General features: G+C 39.9%; 1 protein-coding gene across 2 annotated transcripts in view; it reads left to right on the forward strand.

The window, feature by feature from the left end:
• Positions 1-25,879, forward strand: part of BEND7 (BEN domain containing 7) — a 46,375-nt gene that overhangs the window by 6,912 nt on the left and 13,584 nt on the right. For both annotated transcript variants that reach the window (XM_057366448.1, XM_057366449.1), the window contains exons 3-7: positions 6,233-6,532; positions 11,784-11,906; positions 14,330-14,595; positions 19,477-19,702; positions 24,566-24,685. In XM_057366448.1, coding sequence (XP_057222431.1) covers positions 6,233-6,532; positions 11,784-11,906; positions 14,330-14,595; positions 19,477-19,702; positions 24,566-24,685 — 1,035 coding nt within the window. The remainder of the gene's footprint in view (positions 1-6,232; positions 6,533-11,783; positions 11,907-14,329; positions 14,596-19,476; positions 19,703-24,565; positions 24,686-25,879) is intronic.

Raw genomic sequence — 25,879 nt, forward strand, 5'->3', positions numbered from 1 at the left:
CTATGTTTGAAAGGTTAATGTAGAAAACTAATTATATTATCCTGGTAATCAAATGTGTGATGAGACATTTGTCTGTGTAATTAACAGTGAAGAACTTTTATAGTTTCATAAAATTGAATGCTACGCACAGTGTGCTTGGAGCATTTGTTTTGAAGAGATGTCCAAAACAGAGATGTTTATGACTGATATAAAGTGGAACTGAAATGTACTGTAATGCAGGTGTCTGTGCATTTTACAGCATTTCGCATTGTTGAAATGGAAGGCAGCAGWTTAATAACTTTGCTATGTCATGGTAAAAATAAATAATGTGTTCTTGGAGCAGGGGAGCGATGCATAAGTTACTCACTAATTTCAAGAATTTATTCTGTCCCAGAAATAATATCCTTTGCAATTTATTCACAGAAAAAAAGTTGACTTAACAAGTAACTTCACAGACTTGTGTTACTGTTAATAGGCTTATATCCCATATCTTATTGCAGTAGTGGCTTCTGTAATTAAGACGGCATATAAGTTTATTTTATGTATCTGTGTTCTCTAATGATGTAACTTTGTAAAGAAATTCCCTTTGGGGCTAAAGCATGATCTTGGCCTGGGATATTTCCAAGAACTGGGGGAAGTTGTTGCGTATCTGTTATTACTTTTTTAATTATATGACCCCGTTAATATATAYTTGTATTGAGCAGTTGCTCACTTGTCCTTTCCTGAGTGATTTAGCTGATGGAAGTGTGTAACTTGGGCTTCTTAGCTGCTCCTGTTKGATGTTCTGAAATTGCTTCACCAGGCTCTTCCAAAGAGTTATTTTGTGGTGGGAGTGATGGTTGGGCTACTGGTCTGACCCAGTTTCTAGGGAAATAACCCCCAAATCCTGAATGGTCTTAGGATCTGATCCTCAGTTTAATTCTGCAAATTTCTTTGCTTACGTTAGTGTTTATGGTGCTTATTAGCAGTGTCTCGTGGTAGGCAAGGTTATCAAACCATGTGCTTCTATGCTTGCTTTGGGAGTACGAGGTCTGATTTGAGGATGATCCAGTTTTCCTGGCGTGCCTAATCCTAGTGTGCTTTGTGTGGTGACATGAACATAGGCAAGTGCTTTTAAGTGATATGTTAGAGCACTGCTAAGGTACCTTGACTAAGACAGCTTCAGTGGCCCTATGTKTTAGTTAGGCATTGTCAAATTCTCCAGCTCATAACTCGTGTTGCTTGTGTGACTCTCTGGCACTGTTCATCACCAGTGCTGACTTGGGGTTTAGGTTTCTAATTTGCAAAGCGTTGTTGCCTGTGTTCTTTCTTCAGTGTAGGTTCTTATATGCCAACAAAGACCTGGGATCACTTTTTTRGGAAATGTGTTCTTCCCCCATCAGTTTAGTTAAACAGATGCCCAATTCCAGTCATGCACAGAGCTGTCACAGTAAGATTCCATGTGATTTAGGAGACCTTTKCTCTGATAAGGAGTCRTGCACATGGATCCTTTGTTTTCCCYRTKCTGACCTCCACAATTTTCTATTTCAGAATGACTTGTGGTGCAAGATGACAAACAATGCTTTGATTTTTGAAAATTATGATTTGATAYAGGTATAGTTTTTACTGAGAAGGGATGCTGAGCTCTCTTCCAGGATAGCTGTCTCTGAAAGAAATATCTGAACACCTTGCAGCATTCCAAAAGGTGTCTGTGTGAGTTCAGCCTGGCTGAGCAATGGAGACGTGTGCCCTGCGTGCACGTGCTTCCTGATTCCTTGAGCTGCTCTGAATCAGCCCTTACAAAGTCTTCAAACACAGCAGGCAAATTTTGTTGGCCCCCTTCCAGGGAGGGCAGCATTCAAGTGGCATCTAATAAATTGCAGTTTAATATGCTTAATTATATAACCCTTTACAGTTATTTTTTTTTTCGTTGAGCTTTCACACCATATGCATCGACTTCCACTTTTTCTCACCTCTGAAGCCTTGTTTCCATACAAAACAGGCTCATGCTGTCAGCTCACATGTGTTTGKCTGGCTGGCTGTCACTGCCATTCCTACCCTCCCAACAGCTCCTGAACTCATCCACCAGTTTCAGGCTAGTTGGTCACAAAGATGGAAATCTGAGATGAAAGTGCCTTCAGTAAGCAGCCTGATCGATGAAAAAGCCCTATTTGTATGGTGAAGAAAGGAAAACGTTCCTTAGGCATTTCATATGTCCAAAAACCATAAAATTAAACTTTAATTAATAGAAAAACTGTATTTTAAAAGCCAACTTGTGAATATCTCCCTAAACATATGACAAACATAAATGTTAGAAATAAAGTAATTGCTAAATACTGTATCAAGAGAACATAATGGTTATTTGTTTTTGTGAGTCAAAGGAAGAAAATGSCAAATGCAGATGATTGTCCAAACTTACTTCTATTCACCCATTTGTACACTTTAAAACACACACATCAATACAGGCATGATTACCACTTGTCTAATACTGGGATAAAATTAATACTTGAACATATGGATATGGTCGCATACAATKTTATAATCTTTGCAGTGCTATGATAATATTTGTTAAACTATTCAGAAAAAGTATAACAACTTGTTGGTAGGCAATGTGATACATTAATAAACGTAACAGTGAAAAGATGGACAGGCATATAGGAGCGAAGAGTAATAAATGAATTATCATTAATATGTTGTTAAATTGAGTTGCTTACAGCCTGTTGCTTCAGACTGACACTTACAGACAACAGCATGTGGATGCTGTTGCACCCTGGAACAGTTCTGGTTTACATTTGTGCCTTTGTAATTTTGAACATTCTTGCAGCATTCAAAGCAGGAAGTTTTTATGTCCTGTACACTTTTGGTAAGGAAATAGATTTAAATGAATTTTGAGGAAATTACTTTTCATGATTGTGTAGCATTTATTAAAGGGCTTTTCTTCCCTTTTTTTGGTTGCATGATATTATAGTCTGGTCATGTAGGAAAAAGAATAGGTGGGTTATAAGGGGTCATTGTGGAAACAACTATGACAGTTAGTTATTAAAAATTATTAATATGTTTTTGTGATGACAATTGACATCTTTACATACAAGTTCCTAAATAGGGCTGTAACTTGCCATAGTTCTATTTTGAGTAGYATTTTGTAAGTGTCTTAGTTTTTTGCAAGTAACTTCACTGGTTTCAGATAAAACCCAAGGATTTACATGGGGTATCCAAATGGCAAATCCTGTAGCCAGGTCTTTGGAGGCATCCCCATCTCCTTGAAAATGGTGAGGACCTCTGGTATGTGTACAGGGAGAGGCTGAAGTATGCACCACTMTTCTCAGGCGTCAACACCTATCTTGCAAGGCTTTGCACAGATATGTAATGTAGATGTCTATGTAATAAACTATTTTTTTTTCAGTGCTCTATTTTTCTGTTCAGCATTTAAAAGAAGGCTGGCTCTTCCATAGGACATACTAATTTGAGTTGTTGTGTTTTCTCTGTGCCCCATCTTCTTTTTTTTTCATTTTTAAATTACATGGTTATTATCTGTGAAAATTATCAACAGTGGATTAACTGATAACAAAATGCTGTCCTTGGGCTCTAGAGCTAATAGCCAAATGAGATAACCAGGGAGCAAGAAGTTAAATCTCTTACTGGTATTGTGCCCATCTGCAGATTCAGGTGGTGTAACATCAGCTGCGCTTCACCCATTTCTGGGAGGATGCTGCTCTTGCTGGTCTGTTACAAACTAAAAGCTGGAAAAAGGYGTGATTGGTAGAGAAGGGATGTAAAAAATTGCACTGAAAACTTAAGTCAGGCTTAAGTCTTGTAGATTTTTAATGCCCCTGCTTGTAAAAGGGAAAACATGTTTTAAAAACAAAACAAGCAAACAAAAAAAAAAACAAAAATGAAAAACCAGAAAAATCCCTAAACCCAAACAAACAAGTTTCCAAAGAGTGAATCCCCGTGTTTAAGTAAGGATTTACCTAAACACAAAGATAGGCTTATTTAGGATGCAAGTTCAGAGTTTGTTTTGAAATAAATGTAGTTTTTTTCTATCTGGAGTTAAGCATACTCATGTCACTGTATAGGAAGACTTCTATATAAGGGAACAAGGGAACAGAATCAAGGCTGAATAAGCTCAATTAACATTAATATTTTATGCAATTGGGTAACGGAAATTTAATCTTTCTAACAACATGTCACCCGACCAGACACGCAGCACAGTCCCTGCACCCGGCAGGAGGAGGTGGGTGGGAAGCTATTTTGATACTCGCATTCATTTTGTCATTGAGTACAAATCCAAATTGCCAACATAAAACTTCCAGGGTAATGTTAAATTGTACTGCTGTAAGGGGTTGCTCCTGGCTGTGGTGTGGTGGGACCATTTGGAACTGGTATATGGGCAGGTACAGCTATGAACAGGAGAAAGGCAGCATGCAGTGGATGGGTGTGAGTATCTCAGTAACTGGAGTCCAGTGGTACTCTGCAGCCTTTCGAGGTTGGGAACTGCAAACAGTCAACCCCTGCTTGAGCTGGGGCCAAAAAGTGTCATTTTAAAGGAATTGGTGCTGTTAATGCTAATTAAATCACACCCGCRCACATAAATCTGCAGGCAAACCAACAAAATAAATAAATACAGCAGAACTTCCTTGCAGAGAGTTTTTCTCGCCACTTTAGCTGGAGTGGAAATGGTGCTGGAGTGTTGCTGCACAGGGTTGGCAAATATTTTTCTAAGTTTGGACTCAAAGCTTTCTTGCWAGCCGCCCACTCTCCTTGCTGGATCAGAGTGGGCTGATGCCAGCTGGCTCCAGCCCAGGGAACCGGTGTGCCAGGTCAGGCAGGAGATGCTGGGATCCAGCAGAGGCTGGAGCACATTGTTCAGCTCCTCTCCCCTTCTACTTATCCTCCTCCTAGAATAAAACTGCGTCTTTTGGATATTTAGTGTCCCTGGATACAGTGGGCTTGCTGCATGTCCCAGCCGTGTTGAGCTTGGCCTGTGTTGGGGAGGGGTTTGCTGCTCTTTTAGCTGTCTGGTTTAGCTGCTACCTAAATGTGCACCTGARTTTAGACAACTGAATAGAGCTGTTGAGTTGATAAAATTGTTCACATGCCTGGCATTTAGCACACTTTAAAGTACCTTGTTGAACCAGAGATGACACACCTTGCATCTTGGATTTTTGGAGAGTAGGTTTTTTTCCTTCTTAAGTTTCCTTTGCACAATTGCTTTGCCAAAAATAGGTTTATTTTTGGAAGCACAAATATAAATTGAATAGAAGATACCAGGAATTACTGTATTAAGTGCTCTATAAAGGAAGGTTGATTCATCAGTTTCTAGATTTTACTTACACCGTTTGTTTAGGATGTTTGGTTTTTCTATTACCAGTAAGAAAACCAGAAGCTTCTTACTTCAGAAGGGGCAATGAACACTTCCTTATTACTCATGAAATGTAATGTATGCTTYAATGAGCAAAATAGCTACTATTTGCCCAAAACACGTCTATTCATTGTGCAATCAGCAGTTTCATATGTAAAATTAGTACTTAAACAGTGTCAGGAGTATAAAGTATGTAACTTCTATTATTTAAATGCCCTGAATTTATTTGGAGCAGTCACATTTTTCTTGTATGTATTTTCATTTCCTTTTTAGAATCTACATTTTAAGACATCCAGCAGTTCAGCTATCTGCAGTTACACACATATTAGCTATTGTTTAATTTATTTGAGTATAATCCAGTATTACTAAATTCTGTGAACTAAGGAACTGATTCTGGTCATTAAGATCAATAGAGGCAATGGTGTTCTCTATATGTGTGGTGTGGTGCTTTCTGTGCTTTTTTTTTTTTTTTTTTTTTTTTGGTGGGATCTATCCTTCAACGTACAGTAAACTGATATATTAAGGGTCTGATCCTTTGGCCTTTACTCAGGGAAAATATCCACTGATGTCAATGCCTGAACAGGATCAGTCTCTTAAGAGGACAGTTTATTTGAGACTGCGGTAGCTATTATTATTTCCTTCTGGCAAAAAATAATCTTATTCATCAAAGCCTTAGAAACAGCATCAAGAAAGCCAAATTCAGCAGGTCTTTCAGCCACGAGAGCTGTCAGCCATGGCTGTGTGAAATCATAGTCTGGTACATCCCAACAACCACTCAACCATCCCTTTTCTTTCTTGTTGTTATTTATTTATTTATGTGCTCCAGCCCTTATTGGCATCTAAAATCATTAATCGCTACCCATTACTGTTTTTGCTAATTTACAGTGATAACTGTGGCTCTGTTTTCATTAGGAGATGAAAGCCGGGAAATTAAAAAACAAATTACAGGGATGAGAAGATTACTGAATGACAGCACTGGAAGAATCTATCAACGAGTTGGCAAAGAAGGAGAAAAACTGAAGGAGGAGCCCCAAGATTTAGACTTAGCCTGGGCCCAGCGCCTGAATCCCCCTGCGGAGTCCCAGGCGAGCCTTCATCCATCACAGAGCGGTGCATGGAATGAATTATCACCCCAAGCCAGCCATTTTCCAGGGCAATACGGAACTCGATCCAAAACGTTCCAAAACCAAGCTCGAACGGTGGCATCCAATGGTATGACCTGGGTTAGATACTGAGAGCAGTACCCTTTTTTCCCCTCTTTCCTTGTTCTCTGTGTCGCTCCATTGAAAGCAGTTACAGTTCAGAGTCTACAAAATGAGCACATAGTTAACACTTCAAAAAGGTGTGAAAGTGGGCACGGTGCATTCTGCWACCATCTGTCTTAGCTTTTAAAATGGTTTCCTGGTGATAGGACAGAATTACTCAATGCCTTTACATGCTTAATTTCTATRCAGTACTTACTAAAACAGCTTTTGTCATTGTTGTTAAATTCATGGCTAATTAAATGTCAACCTCTACCACTCCTCTTTGCCGTGAGTAATGCAGTGCTGTTGTGACACTGCTTGTGGAGCAGGATTCTACTGCTTTCATAGGGGCATGGCATCAGCCTTATAACAGGCCACTGAACTGCAGGTACAAAATTCCATCACAGCCTTAGGCTTTTATTCTGTTGAGACTATTGGAGAAAAGAGATGATGGARTCTACCTATGAACAGTGTGGCCAGTCCAGTACTGGCGGAGAATTCTGCCCTGAAGTAGACAGCAGCATGCCTTTAAAATGCCTTTCTCTTATTAAGTCCCAGATAATGGAAGTTTTGCTGCCAGATTAAAAAACTGCTGTCAAAACCCTACCATAACAATCTTCTAAATATGGAAGGAGCCAAAATTCATCTCATATCTCCTTCTTTGTCCTTAGAGGCCCTGGGCACTGGCAGGGACAGTTCTCTGCATGCACAGAAGTGCCCAAGCCTGCGTAGATTAAGTGCCTTGTTCCCAAATCCAGAAGGTAGGTGGAGCAGCACCTCTATCCCCTCAGGGGCCTGATTCAGCATGTGTGCTAAAATGTGTTGACAGGATTTGGCCCTATATACAAGAATATGTCAGGTTTGATTTTTCCTATGTGGTGGAAGAATTCAGCTGACTTGCAATCTCTCACAGGTTTGGAGTGGTCTGTGGGACATGGAAGGGTCAGGTTGAGCAACCTCCTGGCTGGACAGGAGGAATGCCCAGGCTCCCAGCTCTTGGGGGAGTACCCCAGGAGGTGCCTCCCTTTGCAGCTGTCCTGCTGCTGAAAGGAATGCAACCTTTTGGGTTATTACATAAAGGAGGGTGTGGGCCCTCTCCTCTGGACTCCTTTGAAAAGATGGTCTGTGTAGCAGTTTGGTTTGAGATGTRTGCCTCTAGTGGGGTGTTGTGATCCTGACTGCTGCTTGGACTCCAAAGCCTGGTTTCTAGGGAAGAAAAACTTTTGATGCATTTCGGGATGGCAGTTAAGCCCTGAAACTGCTTCTCACCCAGCACACAGCTCTTCTGGGCATTGTAACAGCCTGATTACCCCATCCGTTGCATTGGGAGCCTGAGCATCAAACTCGGTATTTTAGATGTTATACAGAGGATGGACAAAGTTCTTTAAAGCTAGATGCAGAAATACTGAGCAATACTTCAAGGGAGATACCACTCCACGGTACTTACCATGGTGTTTAAGTTACCAAACAAAACTGTTCAAGCAGACATAAAGTTATTACCTGGGGCTGTTAGGCTTAGGTCATCACTGGGGAGATGTTTAGGCATCTGTAGTAGATCTGAGTCCAGAAACTTTTTTCTGTTCACTGTGAATAGATCCTCTGTAAAAGTTAAGATATATGTTGYAGGCCATCTGAATTGCTCAAATTTGAATGTAATAGACACATCAAGTCCACCTCACTGGCGCTCTTACCTACTCACAAGGTAAAGGTGATTCAAGGAGAGGTTGGAATAGATGTGTAATAGGTAGAAAGCATTCATGGGAAAGCTATTGACCAAAATAGAAGAGTGAAAGGGGAGCAAGGCAAGCCTAGACGTTGCTGTAGCAGAGGGACGAGTAGGAACACACTTGAAAAACAAAGGGATTTGTTCCAAACCAGACTTAAGGTGGTGGTTCCATAAATCAGGATGTTAGGTAGGCACCTGTGACCCACTGCTTTTAGTGGAAGCCTCCTGGGGCTACAARCAGTGAGCACCACGTCTGTCCTATTAGAGACAACAAACTAACACTTGATTTTCATTTCTTGTGTTCCAAATCCGGCAGTGATGCAGCAGCTGAATTGCTTTTGAATTGTATCAAGATTCCTTTCACTGGGTAGTTCTTGCATGCTTTTCCAATATGAACTGGTCGCAATGTTACCATTGTAACATTGATTGAAAAGTGAATTCCCTCTTAGCAGACCCAGCTGCTGTCCTGGGATACTTACTGCTCACATAGGGGTAGCAACTCATGTACTTGTGTCATCTCCTTCTCTCAGTTCTACAAGCAGGTATCAAATTTGCATGCTGGCTAGCTTCCAGAAGAAAAGGATATGGCTCTTTAAAGATTTCTTCATAAAAATAAAAAGTCTGATCTCCTTTTAAAATTAAAAATTGATTTATAACAAGTTGAAATGGGTTGCTTTTGTCCTCTAAAAATGATAAAGATAGTGCTTGGAACAATGACTGAGAATACTCTACAAGATGTTTCTTRCAACACAGTAACTGATCAGAGGAGGGAGGTTAGAAAGAAAATAAAAAACCCTCATTAATATGTATGGAATCAGTAGAACCCTGCTTTGATTTGAAATATTGGTGGTCTCTTTTCCCATTCCCAGTACCTATAGTAGATTTACATGGGTAATTTCTATCAATGCTAATGGGGATTATAATGTAAATCCCCTATGCTGCAATGGGAAAATAGACCCTTTGGTTTTCCATCAGGAGCCTCTGTGTTTTCATTAGGAACATGTTATATTGCAACAGGAAAGATGTACAGGTATTTACTGATACAATTCGTTCAAGTTTTCACATSTAATTCACCATGATGTAGAGTCTTCGTTAAGAAGGAAGCAAAAGACACCAATCCTGTTTCCCCCATAGTTTCTCAGATACCATTTCCAGAAGCCCATGAGAATATTGGATTCTGATTAAGAGAGAGTGCAGGCTTTATCCTGAAGAGCTTTTAGTCTAAAACAACTGAGAAAGCACTGAAGGATGTTCTTTGTATTTGTTTTCTGTTAATAAAACTCCTAATTTCCTGGGACTCCCATTTCTAGGGTACTTGCTTATCTTACTGAAAGAGTACTCATGGAGTTATGCTGGTGCTATTATAAGTAGTTTTGAAATTCATCTACTTAAAATCTACTTATAACAGGTATATAAAGGGTATTGGTGGAGCCAGGCTGAAGGATTCTGATTCATCTGCTGTAAAGCTAAAGATAACATTCCTTTTTTTTTCCCTCTGTACCTTCAACAATGGGCTAAACACTTAATGGACCATTGAAAAGGTAAAATCCCATCCATGCCCCAAGGAACTTCCAGTGAATAGACAGTGTACAAAGGAAGGTTGAGATCAAACTAGGCAGTTCTGCTGAGTCAGAAACATTTTTGTTTCAGTTTGAGACTTCCAGCCTGTTTTCCAGATAACTTTTTAGTTCTAAAAATTTGTTTTATTTGAACCTAGGAGAGATGAAGCCAGTGGAGCTATTGCATTCACATTAGGTAGATTTGCAGGGATTTTTTAAACTACTGTCTTAATGCAGTTTAACAGATTTTGTTCGTGGATGRTATTTTAAAATACCAAAATTTGTAATTGCAGTAGTGTGGACAATSTAAGTACCTGAGGAAAAGGGGAGAGTGACACCCAAAAGATGTCAGCAGTCATTAAATGATGCAATAGTTTAGCTTTACGAGTAGCTCACTTTGAGCATGACCATCAGTTTGCTCARGTCTGGTAGATTCTGCTTCAGATCTGAAGGACTGTGTGGAGGGAAGTAGAGAACAAGTGCCTAGAAAGAGAGATTTGAGAATTGAGGGATAGATTGGAAGAATTAGGAAAGGGTGAGAGTGATTTAGTGATGGCCAGATTTTCAGCTATTTCAAGTGAGGATTAAAGTTAGGGGATCTGTTTGGGTCTGACATCAGGGAGCTCTGATAGAAGAACCAAACCTAAAAAGGTATTAATAACCTGGTTTGGCTTCACAGGAAAGCAGAAGTAATAAAAAAAATGGAAGATTTATAAGTGGAGATTAAATTAATTGCTTATGTTCACTTTAGCTAGGTAATGATTAAAGTGCACCTGATATGTGTCAGGCTGTGGAAGAAAATGGGAAATACACTGTCTGAAGTCCACATATGACACCAAGTGAGGTGATTTTTGTTGGATGCATTTGTACCTATCTTCATAAAATGTTCATCCCTCCTCTCGTATTCTTTGATAATCAGTAAAATAGCTATCCATTTAAATTACTGTAAGCACATTTGGAAAGGAAACRATAGTCTCAGTTTCAACCAGATATTGTTAAGTGTTTTGTTGAATTTTGAAATTTTTATTTGCATTGTTAAAACTAGGGTTACAGCTGTCTTTAACTCAAATGCAGGATACAACTATCCAGGCAAAGTTGGAAATCCCTCAGCAGTTACAGCSTGTTTTAATTCAGAACAATTCTGGAAAGTACGGCAGTAATAATGGCATTGCTGAGGGCTAGAACTAGAATTAGTTTAGTTAAACACTAGCAAGAATTATGACTCAAAATTAGTTTCTTGAATTACTGTATCAATTTTCAAGGGGAAGCTGTGGAAAGCCCAGCTTGTAGGTCACAATGATGGAAAACCTAAAAAAAATCCCACCCTAGCTAACAGAAGAGCAGATTTGGAAGTTTTCATGGCTGGTGGTTCTTTTCTGTCCTTTTTTTATTATTTCCAGACAGAGTATTTTATTTTCATTCTCAATTCTTCACATAGGAAAGAATCACATGTAACATTCAAGCAGTTTAAAAATTCCTAGACCCTCATTTTATGTACAGTACAAACCTTTATTACACAGACTGTCTTCGTTCTTTGTAAGACTGTTCAGGGAGATGGACTTTTTTGTGTGTGTGTGATAAAATAAGTATGTTTGTAATGAGGTTTGGTGCTTTTGTTATTCAAGATGAACCAGCCTGACAATAGAGWGCCCTACTGTGAGGAGTGCATTATATTCACACTCTGAGCATTCTTCTGCAGCCCATGTAACATTGCATCCCAACTCAATATAATTGCCTGTATTTGTAATTGAATAAAAACTAGTGGTCCCTTCCTTTTAAAAGGGACCACATTGAAAATTATTTGCTTTCATGCTTTGGATCTAATTTCGCAATCTGGTATATTGATCATAGTTCCACTAGCTGCTAATTGTCATTTGGGTGCTTTTGTGTGGGTTACATTGTCTCTTCTCCTCTATTTCATTCCTCTATTTTAGGAGAAATCCCAWTGGTGAATTCATCAGTTGGACCAAACTGCTGTACGTGTAATTGCCAGTCAACCYTACAGGCGATTCTTCAAGAGCTCAAGACCATGCGAAAATTGATGCAGCTTCAAGCAGGTACAGTGACAATCCCATATGTGCGTGGCTGTCACAAGAATCTAGTTTGAAGATGGGCTGGCTTGTTGCAGGGGTGTTGGTTGAGATGGTTTTTGGAGGTCCCTTCCAAACCCAAACTGTTCTGTGGTCTTCCTGTTAGAGAACAGTCTAGGAAACCAGAGTCTGTGTGGGCACTCAGGAAAACCTGGACTGTTTCCTGCTCTCCTGACATACCATTCAAAGTCAAATTTTCACAGGTTTCTTGGAAGTGCAATTTTTTTCTCCTCAGATCCTTACCTGTAAGATGGGATTTTATCTCGTTGCTTTTTAAGGCTAAATTGAAAAGACCCTGGTATGATCAGATACATAATGGGAGGTGAGTGGGCAGGTCAATATGCCATAACCACATATTGCTTTCACGGTGCATTGATTCAGGGGTGCCAGATGTTACTTACCTGTGTTCTGCTTACCAGTTCTCTCATCTTAGGGGTAAGAAATAATTTAAAGGCGACTGATAGTTAACAAAGCTCTTCATTCAAACTTCTTTCAGCTCTCAGTCTTAGCTGAGCTAGTCACTGCATGTTATGGCCTCCACCCTTCTTCTGGCTGTGAAGTACCAGCTTTCAGTGTGTACACCAGCAGTAATGTGTTCACTGGGGAAAATTACTGAGTTTTGTTTTCTACTTGGTTGGGAGCTGAARCAGATCAGTGCTGAAGACCATTTGAGCCAGCAAGATAATGAGGATTTAGTAGGTAGAGTTAAGTAGTCATAGGCTGATGTGAAGCTGCAGCCTCTCTGCTCCCTAAAAATTTGTGTTGGTACTAATGAGGAGATAGAGATGTTGAAGATGTGTCAAGTGACTTGTCCATCCAGCATGAATGATGGGGACTGAGCCATGGATGTTTCTCTCTTGGAGAGGCTGGATAAGGCCTCTGAGAAAAGGGAGTGTTGAGTAATTAACTGAAATATGGGTGGAGTGAAGGGCTGACTAAACTCCTTGTCTCCACAGTGTATAATGTTTGATTGAGTGATGGGAAGGATCAGACAGGTTTTGTAATATCAKTTGACACACATAAAAATGCTTTTCTAGAGGTCATCAACTGGCGAAGAGGAACACAAAAGCCCAGTTTTACAATCTTTGCTGGTACATGGGATTCTTTATGYAGTCACACCAATTTCATTTAAGTTACATGTGTGATTGAAAAATGGCTTGTGAGTGAGAGCTGCAGAACTGGGGTCTGTGCCAAAAAAGCTGACTCCTCAGTAGCAGGAACATTTCTTTATTATGTATCTACAGAGTAAGTACCGTGTTAATTCGTGAAGCTCTTGATTCACTGCAAATACTTCATAGTTTCTGAAATCTGAAATTATTTTGCAGAGGAAAAAAAAAATCATTTGGCATTTTTGTTGATTAAAAAAACACTAAAAATGCAAACTTGTAAGTGACAGTGTAATAACTTACTTTAGTATTCAAACACCCTACTGTCTTAATTATAAACTGCACATCACAGTCTTGTAAATCCTTGCCAGAAGTGAAATAGTCYAGTAATCTTTTAATAAACAGTAATCTAAAGTTTCTTTATTTCGTCAGGCTTTGTAGATGAGGCCCTTTTGTAGCTCACTCACACCTTGAATGAGTTTGATCTGCTTGTATAACACTTCCGGCTTTTTGTTTGTTTCAACCTTGATCTTAGAGATTTACCCACACCAGTAATTGTATCTTGATAGCATTCTTCTGGAGGACTTGTTCATATTGATAGAGGTTCAGGATCGGTGCCTTAATTTATACAAATGATTGTGGATACTGGAAAATGCAAAATATTATTAAATATAAAATACAGTTTCTTGTAATTCAGAGGTAATACATGTCAGTTTTTCTGTATGAGCAAAACAGACACAACTTTGGGTTACTTTTTTTCCCAGAAATTAAACTACTGAATAATGTTTTCACTCATTCTTGACATAATGGTACTTGAAATATTCTTGCTGAGCTAATTAACTTGGAGACCACAGTCATAAAAATAACTGTAATTGCATTAGCACTTGTATTATCTTACTTTATCAGGAAGACATCCTCAAAGACAGTGAAATTCTCAGTCATCCAGAGGGCGCACAAATTAATCATCACTTAAGTGCTTCATGTCACCAACCATCCAGTGGTCACTAGGAAAAAGAACTGCATATTCCTGATTTTCCTAAAATACTGTTCATCAGTGTGACTGGAAAAGSCTCACAGCAGAGCTCACTGTCATTATCCCCATTGTAAAGATTGGAAAATTATGCAAAGGTGATAAAACTTATTTKTTTCCTATGCATCAGCAGCCCTGAAAATCACATCACTTACCCAGAAAATAAGTTCAGTGTGTCAGTAGTTTAATGGTGCATCTATGGTTATTCATGGGGTTTTATCTTTAAAATGAATGCATTAATTTCTTTCATTCAGTTGGGACTCAAAACAGACAGCAGCCTTCCGTTCCTCTGATGTGTGCACAGAAGTCAACAATATCAAGAAAGAGAAATAAAAAGAGAAAACTGCCCCTCAAAGCAGTTGAGCCAGTTACCATGAATAAGAAACCCAGCACTGCAGAGAATGAGAAGAGGCTGTCAGCAGACTCAGAACGACCAAGTCTGCAAGCAATTGAACCTCCCCTGAAACCAGAAACCCCTGTTTCAGGGTTTGGAATTATCCTTGAATCAGCTTCGTCAGATGTAAGTTAAAATTTTAATATGCAGGATTGTAAGATTTTGAAGTACTAACTTGTTCAGGAGAATCAGTATTCAAGTCCCATTGATGCATCTTCCCACTTTTTGTTACAATAAACAAGCAAATCTAGGGTAGGGGTGAACGGAGATGTTAGGGTTAGCGGTGTAGAGTGCTCATTACAGGGTTTTGGGGTTTTTTTTCCCAACTTTCACAAACATGAGGTTTTCCCTAGAGTTCAAGGCTCCTGTTTTTTGAGCTCTTGCTGGAAGCTTGTTCTTCRTCTCTCCTAGTGCCAAGAGCCATGGTTGAGATGAGGAGCCATGAAAAGTGTAAGGTATATAAAACATTCACAGGCCCCTCTTTGCTGATGAACACATRTAGTCCACATGTGTGTCTTTATCCTGCCAAGGAGTATTTATGTGCCTTCCTTTCTGTCTGGTCCCACTGGCTTTGGGGGACTCCTCATCTCTATAAACTTCATATTCARTCTTTACTGGATCTGGTCACTTTGTCTTAACTGCTGTGGGTGCTGGAGGAGGACCTCAGCACTGTTGATGTGGTCAGTGTCATAAAAGAGGCCAAAATTTGCCACTTCAAGAATGTGCAYTTTTCCCATAGAAAATTGCAGTAAGCATGCTTTCTTGATTCATGTACACGTTGATAGAAATTTCATGTGTCTGGTGGATGATTGGTTTTGTTTAATGACCAAATTGATGTCATCCGAACCAGTTCACCRACGAGTAAACTGCTCATTAATTCCTCTAATATATTTTTAATTTTGAGGAGGCTCTTTCCAATTTCCTAAGTACTGTGAGCTAGGAAAATATAATTAAATTCAGTATCARTAAGCGTAAATGAAAACAATGCAGCAGATAATATTCTATCCTTCTGGAAGAGGGAACTAATAATAAAAAAGAGCAGTCAGGATAATTCAGTTACAGAGATGCAAGCCACACCACTAATTAGGTTGTGGTCTCATGCCATAGAGTCAGTGTAGTGATACAGAGTAACTAGTTTGATGCTTTTTTTCAGCAGGTTTCCTTTTGTAGTGCGGAGCTTAATAATGTTTGAGGTAGAGGTTTGGGGAGGACTGGTAATTTATCTGCAGTATGCAATTTGTGCTTCTAATTTTTCTTTGCTTGTGGCACTCTTGTCAGCTTGAAACACGGTTTTGAAAACAGTTTTGTACTTGCAATGGAATTTAATTTGGCTTTATGAATGTGTTCCATCACTGGACACGATTCTTTGTAGTTGCCAGTTTGACCTAAGGAAAAAAARAAGAGAAAACATGTGGTTCATAAATCAGGTCTTCATCTGTCCTCCCATGCTACAGCCTCTGCTTGTCACAACAGTTGTTTGACTAAATTTACAGAGCCAGAACCCTGAGACAAACAAATTGATTTTGTTTTGTCTTTGGAAGGAAAACATTTGAGTTCTGAAAACAGATGTATTTAATGCAAAAATAAAATGTGACCTTAAATATTTTGAGAAGGCTAAAGAAAGTCACTTCTTTCAGAATGAATGGCAGCATTATCTTTTTCTACTTTTTTCTAAGTGTCTCTGGTGTGCACACAACCGACATGTCTGTGTRCCTGAAAAAACCTGAAGGACGTTTTACAAAGCACGATAAATGAATGTTCCCTGGAGAATATTCCAAAGGTTTTCTGTAGYGTGTGTTGTATCACACCACTGCTGCCACTGCTATTTTGCCAACATTTATTGAACTTTAAGAAAAATCCAAATGGGCATAAAATTAGGGCTGCCAAAACCAGTGCAATTAGTTCAGACCTGCTGAGATGAAATACTGCTACTTACGGAGGTGGAAAATGTTGTGAGACAAACCCTTRATCTGGCCTATGGATGAGAGAGTCTGCTTTTTAAATATAATGATCTGATTACAACTCTTAGTTGAGCTTTCTTGTGTTTGTTTTACAGTTGTAATATTTCAAATATAACCTAATAATTTCTAATTTGTATTACAACCTACTAAAATATCTAGGATTAAATCTAATTCGCTGCCTGTTAATTTCAGCACAGCTAAAGCCTTTAGCATTCAGGTCTTATTTATTTTGTTGTGCACAAATAGTTTACCCACCAGTTCCTTTTGCCATAATCATTATCTATTATCAGGTACTTTTTCTTTGAGAAATCACGTTCAAAATGATCCTAAAGTTCAAATGATTACTGATTGTCTTTGATTGAAGAATAGCTAACTAATAAAGGAAAGCAAGGGTAAATCATAGTTTTGCCTTCAAACTGTTTCACCAATAAACAGATTAATCCCTATCTTAAGAATAAAATAGTCAAAACTGAAATAATACTGACTCCTCCATGCTGATGCAATGGTAAGGTTTGAAATGTATTTTACAGCTGTATTGTCAGGTGGTTGGTGCAGCTGTCAAAGTGTAATGCCAAGCGTCCTAAGTTAGGACCAGGGAAGAGGGAAACCACTCACAGAGCAGAAGAGAAAAATCTCATTTGATTTTGATTTTTCAGTACAAATACAGAAGATGTCAGCAGGGCCTCATGATCCTTCTGGCTTTTTGGGTTTTAAGCAGGAGGTGTCAGAAAAGGTGCTAGGAATAACTGGCTTTGGTGATTGTACCAGTAATAGTGTGGCCAGCAGGACCAGGGCAGTAACTGTCCCTCTGAACTTGGCACTGGTGAGGCTTCACGTCAAATCCTGGGGTCAGTTTTGGGATCCTTACTACRACAGGGACATTGAGGTGCTGGAGCATGTCCAGAGAAGGGGAATGGAGCTGGATGTGTTTATCCTGGAGAAAAGAAGGTGCAGGGGGGATCTTATCACTCTCTGCAATTACCTGACAGGAGGGTGTAGCCAGGTAGGGGTTGGTCTCTTCTCCCAACTAATAAGTGATRTGACAAGAGGAAATGGCCTCGAGTTGCACCAGGGAAGGTTTATTTTGGATATTAGAAAAAATTTCTTCCCCAAAAKGGTTATCAAGCACTGGAAACAGGCTGCCCAGAGAAGTGGTAGCAGTCACCCTCCATGGAGGCGTTTAAAAGATACGTAGATGTGGTACTTGGGAACATGGTTTAGTGATGGGTTAATGGCTRTACTCAATGATCTTTAAGTCTTTTTCCAACCTAAACATTTCTATGGTTCTATAATTTCTCTGCCCTGGGTGTCTGTGTCAATGAGGTCATCTTAGATGGCTATCACAAGACCTAAGTAACAGAATAGGGCAGGTATCTTTCATCACTATGTCAGCCACATTCTGGTTTTTGATTTACATGAAGCAGAATTCTTCCCAAGTTGTGAACTTGGCCCACATTTATTTACTCTTGAAAATTTTTGCTGTCACCAGAAGTTTAGAAGTAACATGTTAAAAACCCACCTACGTCCGAATATTGTCAAATGTCAGTAACTGGCTGTTTTGCTAGATCCAGCATTTTGAAAGTTCTTGAAGTAAAAAACAATTTTTCATCCAGAACAAGCTGAGAAATTACATACTTCTTAGATCTTTTTTTTTGATGTTGTTGCTATCTGTATATTTTAAGATTCTTCATCCTGGCTTCCCAAAGCATTGTAATCTTTGGTTTTATCACATAGTATACATCCATATCCCATGATAGTACATGCTTTGAAAATATTCTACTGTCTGCAACACTGATACTGATTTTTAGAAATCCATGAGAAAASAATTACACAGCCAAATTGTTCTGAGACTGGCAGCTCTTTCTTCTGTCTAGACTCAAGATGTTTGCAGGTGATATGATGGGAGATGGCATTTGCTCTTGCTCTGTAAACATCTTTGAAAATGCACCATTGTTGGTGGATATATTTTCATGTAGGGGAAAAGAAGAGCAAGTTCTTAGGAGCAAGGCTGTAACGTKGACTTATTTCCTCACATCATGACACTGATTCTTTTACCTCCTTGCCAAATTCTAATTAATATTTTTTAAAATTTACTTTATTCACAATGTGTCWTCATTCTAGATATATAATTATTCCATGAAGAAGTCTTACTGTAAGCTTTGTGTGGCACTTGTAGAAGAAAATTCTGCAAACACTGTTCTTGTAATTTCTGATATGTACAGACAGGGGCAGCAAAAAGACTCTTGGTAAGGGGACTTCCTCAAAGGCCTTTGTCTGCTTTGGCCCTCAGTGTACTTGAGAGAAGACTCTTTGAAATACAGCATTATTTTCTTTTCTCTTCTTCCCCTCCATTTCACTTTCTGGCAGTCACCTAAATCCCTATGATYCACTGTTGAGAATTTTTGTGCTGAAATAAGCTGTCTGTCTAACATTATCCTCTTCTAAACATGCGTTTTGGGAATATGAAAAGGAGGGACAAATGGATGCTCAGCAAGTACTGGCTCCAGGGCCAACCTCAAACTCATAATGTTCTTATACTCATATGGGCCATATCTTCACTGGAAGCCCTCTTGGGAAGCCACATAGAATGGGCCAGTGTCCCTACATTTCTGCTTCTTGGAAGTGCCTGGCTGCCCCACAGCACACTCRTTCACAGCATTTGGCAGTGAAACAAGTCCATTAAATAGTTAGATAAATGTCCAAAAAGCATCGCTTAGGAGCACTGCTGTGCAATCTCTGCTTTGTCATTATAACCCAACACTGAAAGGTATTTCTTGTCTCTTCATTAGCTGTACCCTAGAAATTATGTCTGTAATTGTTAACTTTTAYAGACGCTAGACAGGAGTGTGATTGTTTGATTTGCCTTTTAAGGTGCTTATTTACTGATRGGGTTTGATTTCAGTGAATTAGGCTGCTGTGGCCTGAATAGCTGGGAAAGGATACATGGTTTGATGAAGTGATTGTTAAGTCTCACCAGATGCATGATTGAAGTAAAATAATGTCTTTGAATGCTCGTTTAATTAAAACATTTGTATTCTTTTGGTAGCCAGAAGTGCAACTTGCAGAAGGCTTTGATGTCTTCATGCCGAAATCTCAGCTGGACTCTATACTATCAAACTATACTCGCTCAGGAAGTCTGCTCTTTAGGAAGCTGGTCTGTGCATTTTTTGATGACAAGACTTTGGCTAACTCTTTACCAAATGGCAAAAGGAAAAGAGGGCTCAATGACAACCGGAAAGGACTAGACCAAAATATTGTGGGTGCAATAAAAGGTATGTGTTCTGCTTTCTTTCGTATGTGTAATTAGAACATATTCYCAGCTAAAGAGAGTGTAAGGGGATTAGAATTTCTGACGTGTGTTAGGTCTATTAAAATATGCAGTCTTATTTTTATTCCCTTTCATTCACYTGTTAAAAATAGCTTCTACAGGGACAGCTTGTGTTAATTTTAAGCCAGTGATCCTGGTTTCTGAAGTCAGGCTCTAAGGTTAGAAACTCAGTGTTCATATAAGATAATTATTTTTTTTCCCCAGATATCAGAGATGCAAAGAAATCTTGAAAACATAATGACAGTGTAACTGATATGCTTCTGTCAGAGTTCTGAGTCTTGCACTGCATCTGACTGTCTGCYCTTGTAAAATGTTTAATAGTTGGCTGGATTGGGAAGAGATGGGGGAAGATARTACTGGGTCTGGGATGAGTTTGATGCTCATAAGCATCTTGGGCGAGCAAATTTCTTGGTGTAAGCCTTTTGCTGGGTGATTTTTCTAGCAATCACWGCTTTCTAGCTTCTAGRAGAACACATGTACCTTCTAACTCTRTGATGGCAATATATAAAGAGCTGGTATTAGGCCAGAGATTCTGAACTGGGTTCTATTTTGAAATCTGATATTGTAGGGACAATACCCACATTACCAAAAGACAGGCCAAAAATAACCTCTAAGAGTGGAGCTAATTTTAGAGGCTGTGACTTGTTCTCAGGTACAGATTGCTAACTTAGGAGACACAGGGCAATGAGAAGAGCTTCTGTAAATCCATTGGCAGCAGAAGGAGGCAGGAGAATCTTCTGCAGCCACCTCTGTGCCAACTTTCGGACTCTTCTCCCCATGAAAGAAAGGCATTGACAAAGTGGCTTGAGGCCTGTGGAGGGGCCACCAAGACTTACGACTTCAGTACAAGATGAGGGGAGGCTGAGTGAACTGGAGAGATGATTCAGGAGGAACCTTACTGCTGTTCACAACTACCTAATGGGGTGATGTAGAGAAATGGAGTCAGACTCTTCTCAGAGGTACAAGAGGCACTGAACACATGGAAAATTGCAATTTGATATAAGGAGAAGCATTTTCAATGTAAGGGTGGTTGAGCAGTGCAGTTAGGGGCTCCARGGAGCTGCAGGATCTCCATCCCTGGAAATACTTAAAATGTGACTGGCCATGATGCAGAGCATCRTGATSTAGTTGGCCATGCTTTGAACAGCARGCTGGGCATGGAGGCCTTTGGAGGACTTTCTCAAGTGTGCAGTTCTGCAGAGGAGTGTACGTTGTCCCTGTGTCATGCTGCTAATACATCTTATGGAGCAGCTGACAGGCTTTCTTACAGTTATGCTTGTATTTAGGTTTAAATCCCAAACACTGTTTTGTACCTTCTTTTCTTGAGCTCAATAATCTGCCGAAATCTGAGTCTTAATTCTCTCTATCTGTATCTCATTGTTCTTAAAAGCTTTAATAAATAAGTTAAATGAAAGAAAGAAGAGTTCAAAAATTACCTTAAAAAAAACTCTAATTTGAACAGCACTTGAAAAAAGAGATGTTTTACAGTAAATGTAACAGCACTACTAAAATAGGTTCAGAGAGCAATGTTTCTCAGTAGCTAAACTTGTATTACTGCAGCAAATTCTRAGACTTGGCTTAACCTCTTCCCTTGAGTTTAGGAGAAGAAAGGGRGGACTTGTAGTTCCAACAGAAAAATTTCATCTGTGATGGTACTACTCGGTACCACTGCCATAACAGTAATCTTTATTGGCATTTACAGTATTGCCCAAACGCTAGTGCCTGATCTCTGATAGGGAAGCCTGTCCCTAAAAGCTGTGATGGAATAAGATGCCAAGGTCTGACATCCTGTGGATCTTTACTCAGTCTGGCTCCAATAGGACCCTTCTTCCCTCCAAAGAGCAGGCTGTCAGACACTGTGGTTTCATTTTTTCCAAGAAATAACTGAGCCAGTATGAAATCTCCACAAGAACAACTTTCTGTTGTTTGCATTATTATCATTAGGACGTTCCTCTACCACGTGCCCTGATATCCTTTAGTGGCACTTTTAGTCCTTTTCCATGACAGAGATACAAAAGGCTACATTCATGACAAAAACGGGTAGAAAATTTAAAGGAGGGACTGTTTGTTTGAAAATCACTCTTCCTGTCTGAAAACATTTTCACTGCTGTCCTTAGAAGTAATTTAATGCTTCTGCAACAGRACGATTAGCCAGGGAGCAGTTCTCTCTTTTGACTTTGGGTATTCAGAGGCACTTGTTGAATCAGTTGCAGTGTTTCTCSTGGGCAATCAGCTTCTCTTGTGAGTCTTTCACGCAGAACTGGGGGAAAAAAAAAAAAAGATGAAAAAATAAAACTAGTCAGAAGCAGTTATTTTTCCTTTGTGTTGTTGACTAGAAATTCAGCCAGTGAATTCTTTCCCTGCAGAAATCAATGAGCTGTGTTCAGATATAAGTGTGATGTGTCCCTCAGGGATCCGTAGTGGGACCAATACAATTTTATATTTTCATCAATGACACAGGCAGTGGTTTCTAGGACACCCTCAGCAAGTTTGCAGATGRCACCAGGCTGAGYGGTGTGCTTGCTTTACATGAGGGAAGGGATGCCATCCAGGACCTTGGCAGGTTGAAGGAGGGGATCCGTGTGAATCTCCTGATGTCTAACAAGACCAAGTGCAAGGTCCTGCATCTGSRTCAGGGCAATCCCCAGTATCAGTATAGAATGGGGGCTGAAGGGATTGAGAACAACCTTGCAGAGGATTTGGAGGTACTGACCTCCAAAAGAAAGTTAGATAGGAGCCAGCAATGAGCTATCAGAGCCAGCCTTGTCCCAGATGGCATCACAAGAACTGTGGGCATGATTCTGTGCCTCTACTCCACTGTGGTGAGATGGCAYCTACAACACTGCATCCAGCTCTGGGGTCCCCAGCACATGGCCCTGTTGGAGCARTTCCAGATGAGACCACCAGGATGGTCAGAAGGCTGGAGCCTTCATTCTGCTATGAAGATAGGTTGAGAGATTTGAGGTGGTGCAGCCTGAAGAAGAGGAGGTCTAAGGAGACCTTATTGTGGCCGTTTAATATATAAAGGGGGCTTGTAAGAGAGATGAGGATGGATATTTTACCAAAGCCCATAGTGACAGGACAAGGGGGCAGTGGTTTTAAACTGAAAGAGGGTGCATTTAATTGGACATTAGGAAAACTCTTSGTTTATGATGATGATGATGATGAGACATTGGAACAATTTGCCCAGAAATGCTTTGGGTTCTTCATCCCTGGAAGTGTTTAAGATCAGCTTGGACAAGGCTTTGAGCAATCTGATGAAGTGCAAGATGTCCCTGGTCATGGCAATGGGGTTGGACTAGATGATCTTTGAAGTCCCCTTTAAATTCAAACCAGTCTATGTTTCTAGAATCGAGGGTTTGTTAATACCATACAGCGTGGGTGGGCTATAAGGGGCAGGTCCCAATTCTCCTGCCTCCTTGCTGTTGCATTCCCATTCCTTGTCCACATTGTTATTTCCCTAAACACACATTGAGCAGTTGTCTGTTTTAAGTAAATAGGAGTCACAAGTCATTGATCAGGCTCCCGTTGTGTCAGGTRCTGTATGGATTCAGAAGGGAAAGATTATTTCTACCTTCAGAAAGATGATGTTTGTTGCAAATCAGACACTATGAATGTGTGGGGATGTATTGACTTCTCTGGGCAGCCCTCAGAGTTTGATGTCCTTGCAGATCAGACTGCCCAGGAAAGTGTTGCTGATGCCTGCCATGCCATGGTTTTGTGAAGCTATTTCAATTTTTGTGTTGCTGCCATGCCATGTTTTGTGAAGCTGGAACAATTTGGAGGGAGGGATTGCTTTTGGTTCCCTTACACGTAGCAGGTAGAACTGTTTCAAAAGTGTGTGTATAAAAATACTGGAATTGTCTTTTTTTTTGTTGCACGTTTCCCCATCCCATTTATGTGATATTTATTCTCAAGGATTACAAATTCCTTGAGCTGGGACCAGCTTTCTCTCTTTRTTTGCCAGTCATAATTGGACACTGGGCTCTGAGACCTCTGACCAAGTTTACAATAGCAATWCTAACAGCAAGAATATTTTTTCTATTTCTGCTCCTGTTTATTTTTTGCACACCTCTCAGTTGCATGATGAAAATCAATTGCATCAGTTTCACTCCATTTATAATAATGTATTTTTGGTATAATACTGTTAGGTTTGCTGTAAATATGGATTTAAAGATAATGTTGACCCTCTCTGTACCTTTTTTACAAAAGAGAAAATTGTTGCCTKTAGGATATTTATTTTTTTCTCAATAATGGTGCTTCTTTTCCTTTTTTTTTTTCTTTGTAGCTTTATAAAAGTTCTATTCCATCTGGTTTGGCAGTATAAGAACTGTGGAGATTTCCACAGTGGTAGGACTTTAGTTTTTCACCACTTTGTCTGTAGCCTTAGGAACCTGACCAAGAGGCCACAAAATGACCAGATCTTCAGTTCTCTACTTGTACGGTATAGGGGGCCACATTTACAAGTGSCTGCCACATCTGAGACTCAGTTCTAAGTACGCTATTATTTTTCTGTGATAATTTCGTGTGAAATACATAAAGACAATAGGTGTGAATGTTTCTCTGGGACAGRCTTTTATACTATTAGCAGTGGCATTCCTGTGATATTTATGCAGCAAAATGACTTCTGAATGAYGAACTTGTGAAGTGCTGCGTTAGGCTTTATTCTCACAATCCTGGATTGAGCCATTAAAATTCTTTTTGATAAAGTGAATAGTTTCATGTATTTTGATTATAATCCTCTCCACTCTCCTTTTCTCCATTTTTTGGTGGCACGTTTCAAAAAGGTGGTATCTTTTTATTTCAGTCTTTACAGAAAAATACTGCACTGCTAACCATGTGGATAAACTTCCTGGTCCTAGGGACTGGGTCCAGATTCTTCAGGATCAAATTAAACTTGCAAGAAGACGATTAAAAAGAGGCTCAGGTATGTATAAAAATATGATGAACAACATGTGAGTGTGAGATTAAAACTTAGAGTCTTTTATCCACAGAAGTGTTTTTCCTGTTGACTGTAGAGTTGTACTTGTTCACTCTCTAAAAATTAGAACTCTAACACTTTAGCAGGTATGGTAGCAGTTTAGGATGGTAGAATGGTAGCAGTTTAGGAGCTGTCTCTGTAGCAAGTTAAGTTTGAGTCTTTCTCAAATGTTGTCTCCTTTCCTTTAGCATCCAAACTCTTCTTCCCAGAAGTCCTAAATCCAGGGTTGCAGGTAGAAGTTTTTTAATTCTGTGTTAATTGGTCTGACAAGCCACTCACTGTACTGTTAATACATAACCCAACTGACCTTCCCCTCTAAACTATATGTGTCTGGAAGAATAGATGAGTCTTCTCACATTCCTTGTGAAAGAATCAGCAAAAAAAACACAAAACCAAAAGAAAACCCAACCACCCACCCTGGTTGTGCCAGCAAGGCTCTGCAGTACGTGGGAGGCAGCTTGCCAGCAGTGACAGGTAATCTAGGCAGGGTTTTGCAGCAAAGCTGCTCAGCTTGGGCTGGGATAACCTGAGTGCTTGGGACCAGCCTGCAGTGAGCTCAGTGCTAAGCTTTCACCCCGACAGCGTGCAGCTCMTGAGTTCTCTGCTCCAGCCACAAACAGCAATGTGCAGCCTGGAAATCCCCTGTAGGATTCTTGGGAAAGCAACGTTACTGATTAAGAGACATGTAATTACCTYATAAACCATAACTAGTCTCCTTCCCATGTTCATCCCTCCAGTCCTGCAAGGGACTTTTTTCATACGAGGCTTCACCTATTTTCTCATCCTGCAGTTTTCTTAAGACTCCCTCAGGGTCATATTTCTTGCCTGTCTCTCCCTGGGTGCATCAGACAGTGTTTRAGGCACTTCACTTGTGCAACCTCCTTAAACGCAGTCCTTTGCTGTAACTGTATTTAGCTGCCTGCCTTTTCCCCTCTTCCCTTCTGCCCATCACCACAATTAAGTGCCTGTTAGCATCCATGGTCTGACTGGATGGGAAACCTGATGGCTCCGCAGGGGATGCTTAGCCTGTGGTCCCTGGTGGTGAGCAAGACCGCAGGAAATGTCCTCTTCATCTCCCTGTCTCACAGAGCCAACCTTTTCTGTCCAAAGCTGCATCTCTGAAACACACACTTAGTCTGC

This window comes from Malurus melanocephalus, unplaced genomic scaffold (assembly GCF_030028575.1).
Source record: "Malurus melanocephalus ecotype Western Australia unplaced genomic scaffold, MMel_1.1 scaffold_65, whole genome shotgun sequence".
NCBI classification, from domain to species: domain Eukaryota; kingdom Metazoa; phylum Chordata; class Aves; order Passeriformes; family Maluridae; genus Malurus; species Malurus melanocephalus.